This window comes from Crocodylus porosus, unplaced genomic scaffold, assembly GCF_001723895.1.
Source record: "Crocodylus porosus isolate Cpor-Errol unplaced genomic scaffold, CroPor_comp1, whole genome shotgun sequence".
In the NCBI taxonomy this organism is placed as follows: Eukaryota; Metazoa; Chordata; order Crocodylia; family Crocodylidae; genus Crocodylus; species Crocodylus porosus.
In genome coordinates this window covers 41,129,791-41,135,297 of record NW_017728931.1, presented here as the reverse complement: position 1 = coordinate 41,135,297, position 5,507 = coordinate 41,129,791, and the positions used below count along the sequence as shown (strand labels likewise).

The following is a 5,507-nucleotide window of genomic DNA, read 5'->3' as shown; positions in this document are numbered from 1 at the left end:
TGCTGAAGTCCAGAAAGACTACATCCACAGCAACACCTGCATCCAAGGCTTTTGTGACCTGATCATAAAAGGCAATCAGGTTGGTCTGACATGACTTGCCCCTAATGAAACCATGCTGGTTGCCCTTGAGCATCATCCCTGAAGCCGGCCCATCACAGATGTGCTCCATGATGATCTTCTCAAACAGTTTCCCTGACGGGCCTATAGTTGCCTGGGTCCTCCCTCCTCCCTTTTTTAAAGATGGGGACCACGTTGGCTACCTTCCAATCATTTGGCACCTGGCCTGAGCACCATGAGCACTTGTAAAGCCATGCCAAGGGACCTGCAATAACTCCAGCTAGCTCCCTCAACATCCTGGGGTGGAGAGCATCTGGACCCACTGATTTGAACACATCCAGCCCCTCCAGAAGCTCTCTAACCTGGTTCTCCCCAGCCTGAGGTCTGGAGGCGTTCCCCTCGAGTCTGTCTTGCATCATGGTGGGGAAGTCCTGGTTCCTGCCCTAGAAAACAGAGGTGAAGAATTGGTTAAAGAGGTCTGTTTTCTCCTCTGGTGCAACCACCAGATTGTCCAGAGGATCTTGCAGGGGCCCCACATTTCCTGGTGCTTTCTTCATCCTCCCTATATATTTGAAAAAGGACTTTTAGTTATCTTTGATGTTGGATGCAAGTCCTAGCTCTATGTCTGCCTTAGCTTTCCTGACAGCCCCCCTACAGGCCCGAGCAGAGGAGGTATACTCCTCTTTGGAGATAGCACCCCCCTTCCACCGGGTGTACACCGCCTTTTTGGCAATCGGGCATTCCTGGATGCCCTTAGCGAGTCGGGGGCTTTCGGGCACTCCTGCCCCCCTTGTTTTTTGTTGGGATGGTCACCCCTTGGACCCTATCGTCTCCTTAAGGAACGACCACTCATCTTGGGCACTGAGTTCCCCTGCCCTTGAGAACCCCAGTGCCTCTCCCACTAATCTCAACTTGTTGAAGTTGGCCCTCTTGAAGTCTAGGGCTACTGACTCGCTGCTGGCCCTTGACACCCTGCGCTGGATGGTAAACTCCAGCAAGCGATGATCGCTATCACCCAGGTGGTCAAGGACCTGGAGACCCCTTTACCAGGTCATCGCTTGTGGCGAGGACCAGGTCCAACAAGGCACTTCCTCTGGCTGGACTGTGCACCTCCTGAATTAAGTGGAGGTCCTGTATCTTGGCCAGAAACCTCCTGGAATGGTCCGACCTGGCTGACTGTTCCTCCCAGCAGATGTCTGGGTAATTTGAAGTCACCCATGACAACTACATCCCTTGCCTTAAGTGCCTCTGCAAGCTGGCCTGAAAATTCCCGGCCCAGCTCCTCCCCTTGGTTGGGGGGTCTGTAGTAGACCCCACCCGTTAAATCCCTCTCTCCACGGCCCCCTGGTATCTTGACCCAGAGCACCCAGCTTGCCCCTCCTCTGACCCCATTTTGCTGGCAGAGGATATGTATTGCTCCTTGACATAGAGCACCACACCCCTGCCTTTCCTTCCTTCTCTATCCCGCCTGAAAAGCCAATAGCCCCTAATGCTAACTGCCCAGTCATGGGATTCATCCCACGACAAAATGTTGGTAAATAAACAATCTGCTGACTCTTTCAGTGGCTTTGATGCAGTTTTGGACCTGCCCCATTATGGTTATTTACATCTTTTATTCCTGAATCCAACCAAAGCATGACAGGTTGATTTGTTTTAATTCAAGTGAACAAATAGGCCAAGCTATCCAGCAGTAGTCACTACTACATTGAGGGCTAGAGGCGTAGATTCACTAGGGAGTCCTCTAGCCATCTTGATATCACTTCCGCAGATAAAGCCTGGAAGTTCTTTTAAGGTTTGGAAGACATGTCTGTGTACAACTTGTCAATACTAATTAATATGGTAAAATGGAAACTTCTCATATTGCCATTCCCCCCACTCAATGCTTTATTCAAAAGCAGTAATGGGTGGGATAGTGAAAGTAGCTCCATGTACGTATATTTTAGGAACTACTACCCTTAATTTTAGCTTACCAAAGTATTATATGATTGTGCCCAATCCTGGATTGTATGGGTGATCTGCTATTTTCTGTCCACAGCAATATTGCTATCTGCCAAAAGCAGACGTCTTTGCCCTTGCCTTAACAATAGCTCTGGCAGCAGGGGCTGAACCCCTACCTTGTAACGATACCATGTGGCACCACATCCGGAAAGGCAACCTTCCATTAATCCCTCAGAAGCTCTCGCGTGTCTTTCTTGAACTGCTCAAGGTGAGTGCTTCCAGATGCAATATGAAGGAGGGAAATGCTGGCAAGTAGCAGCTGGTAATGAAAAACCCTAAACTTGAACTCCTTCACTTCCTGTCCTAGCTCATGATTCACCCTGACCCAGTTACAAGGCCATCTGCCACGGCTCTTACTAAGCATCCAATTCTCCGTCCCTCTCTTGGAAAAGCTGCGCAGCTCCAGAAGCAGCTAAACGTGGAGAAGTTTAAAACTGCCATGCTGGAAAGGTATGGGCCTTTGGCCTAAAGGGGGAGGGCCACCCCTAAACAGTACAAGGAACCTCTTGTCTTGATATCATAACAGTTACTGCCTCTGTTTAAGTCTGAGGTGGTGATATCCAAGACCAACCATTTGTAAATCTAATGAGTCTGATTACTGGGTGCACAAGTTCAGGGAGGAGGTTTGTAGGATATGGCTGTAATTTACCAGTAGCATTAAGGAAGCAGCAATTCAGCACAGTAATGAAGCTGCAAGTGATTATTCGCCTAAAGTCAAGCGACTTGCTGACCTATACCCTGTCTACTTGGGAAGAAGCTGTTGTCTACAGTAATGAATCGGTGACAGGGTGAGAAATCAATGCTGAACTGGTAGCATGGCCCAGCCCAGGGGAAAGTCCTAACTGCAAGTGCAGATCCCATTTCTCTTGTCCCCTTTCAGTTGCTACGGATCCCAGCAGCATTCTGCTAAGGCTGTAGTTGTAGAATTGGGTCAGCTCTGACTCATGCGCCATTCATCTTAAAAATAATACCACTATATTTTCCCCTTCCCCACTCCCAAGCTAAGCTCCTCCTCCTCTTTACTACAGGCAAGAAGGCGTGCACATTCTGGATATAGGGACAACAAGTAGCTTCCACAAATGGAATCTAGTGCTTGGAGTTCTGACTAAATTTAATACAGGATAGGGAAACATGCTTATTATGTCACAGGATTATTCCAACCTGCTAACCTACAAGTAGCTGAATAGAAAAGGAAATGAAATGGGAGATACTTGGTATTAATGACGACAGACTGAGAAATCCAGTTTAATATGGAACATGAAAACAGGTGGCAACAACCTAACTTCTTTAATAGGGGTAGAAGCTTTAAGTTGTGCTGTAAGTTAATGCTCGGGACAAAGATCAGAATTCTGCCAGGGTATTGTTTTTTTGGGGGGGTTTTGTCATTTGTTTCCTATGATAGGCAAGTTAAGGTTAGTTTATATGTGACTTTGTAGCTGTGACATGATGGGATTTCTCTCCCTCCTTTTTCTTAGGGAACTGAGAGCAGCACGTCTTGCTCAGACCTTCAGGAAGGAGCAATCTTTAGGATGTGCCAGACTAAAAGAGTGCGAAACTGCCTCCAGAGAGAAAAACAAGCGCTTGGTGGGAGGGAAGAATTGTCGCTCGCTCAGTTTTACATGGGGAGGTTACTAAAAACCTCAGTGTGACTGCTTAGGTTACTGAACATTGCTATGAAAGCAGAAGGTCCACATGAACAAACGCACCCTGCTAACACTCCTGTAGTATTTCTGCTGACCCCATTGCTCACGGGAGATTTATGCTGTCATGGTTGGAGAAGTGACCAGTTTGTTCCCTTCTGTGTGCAACTTAATTGCAATGCCTGCAGTCTTGTCCCTCTTGAACTAGTTGCTTCTGGTACAAGTGAGTATCTTGATTTGTATTCTAGACCTGTAAGGCTCTGAGATTCCAGAGCAAACAATAGAAATTCCCTGGTACTTACTTTCCATAGCCTCCTATGTCCAGCAAAACTATCTCGAAAGACCTTTCTTGTGGCCTAGTAGTTGGAGGGCCAAAATATCAATGTAAACGGGTATTGGTTGTGTAAGTAGGAGAGAGCATCTTGAGCTCTGGGTGAACAACAAACATGGCCTGTTGGAGCTGAGGGGGTTCAGCATACTACCCAGTCAAAGTATGTTTTTAGCTTGGAGACAAACTTGTCCCTAAAAAGTTCAGAGGGACTAGAGATCTGTTTGGAATGAAATAAGTGGCATTCCACTGAGGGGAGGAGGAGGCAAGGCGGCAACACAACATATTTTAGTTTCAGCTGAACTAGGGCTACTTTTTCTTGCAGAATGTAAAGAAACTTTTTTTTTTTCTTTGCACAAAGTTTAAGTACTGCACAGTTTGGTTGCCAGCCCTAGGAATCTCATCTTTGTTCTTATTTGTGAGGGTTTCTAGACCAATATGGAACAGCTGATATACATTTTTAATGTTGCAATGGGTGGATGTCTCTAGCCACTTTCCCTTCTGCTGAGTTAGAACAACTGCCTAATTGCAAGGCTTGGATTTTTGACTAAGAGGAGAGGAAAATGCAAATAACTTTTAGAATCTTCAGTTTTGGGAACTGTGCATGTACAGTGTCTAAATATTAAAAATAAAATTTAATCTCATCCCCCTTTAAGTGTAACTTCCTCATATTTCTTACTAAATATCTTCCTGTCCAAATCCCAGGGAGTTTGAGCACTGACTAGGGCAGTAGAATATAGAGAAGAAAATTCTTAGCCCTCAACAATTTTAACTACTTTTGGATCTTATGGAATTTTAAAACCTAATGCTGTCTAGCAGCTAGAAGTGAATATAAGCTGTTGAGTCCTTGCTCCTTCATTGTGGAAGTGGAACATGCAAATAAAGACTTCTTTTAATCTTTCCTTTTATTGAAGACAATGGTGTTTGGATTTTTTTTGTGGGGCAACTTAAGAAAAATTGGTCAGGCAAAGTACTAAAAGCTTAAAAGTGTGTTGAGCATGAGATGGCAGTATTTCTTAGCTCAATTCCTCTCTAGTTATTTACTTCTCATTCATTAGATTGCGTACATGAAGAAAAGACTTGATCTTCTTCTATGTTCCAGGCCAAAAAAAGACCCCTTTCAGTTGCTCACTGACACCTGGCATCTGTGATTTTTCTCCCTCAATACTGAGGCTGCAGAGTATAGAACTGAATGAAATCAGAGCTAATCAATTAACTCCAAGATTATAAGCAATTTTAGTGAATAGTTTCCCAAGGGAAGTACTCAAGAGCAGGTTCAGGCTTGATATAGGGGGGCCTGTTAGGGCTCTCAGGCTCTGGAATGGGCTCCCAAGGGAGGTGGTGCTCTCCCCTACTTTGGGGGTCTTCAAGAGGGGGTTGGATGGATATCTGTCTGAAGTTTTATGATCCCAGCACTCGTTCCTTCCAACTCTAGAAACTATAAGAATTGGGCATATTTTTACTAGCTTGTTCAGAAAGCTGGC

At 45.5% G+C, this 5,507-nt stretch overlaps 1 protein-coding gene across 6 annotated transcripts in view; it reads left to right on the top strand.

Annotated features, from left to right (window-relative positions):
- WEE2 (WEE1 homolog 2) overlaps positions 1-4,917 on the top strand; it is a 22,989-nt gene extending 18,072 nt beyond the window's left edge. For 5 of the 6 annotated variants that reach the window (XM_019544672.1, XM_019544669.1, XM_019544670.1 and 2 more), the window contains exons 10-12: positions 2,093-2,263; positions 2,363-2,505; positions 3,531-4,917. In XM_019544672.1, coding sequence (XP_019400217.1) covers positions 2,093-2,263; positions 2,363-2,505; positions 3,531-3,690 — 474 coding nt within the window. In that variant the 3' untranslated portion in view covers positions 3,691-4,917. The remainder of the gene's footprint in view (positions 1-2,092; positions 2,264-2,362; positions 2,506-3,530) is intronic. The other variant, XM_019544673.1, reaches the window with a different exon arrangement.
- Positions 4,918-5,507: the final 590 nt, after the last annotated feature.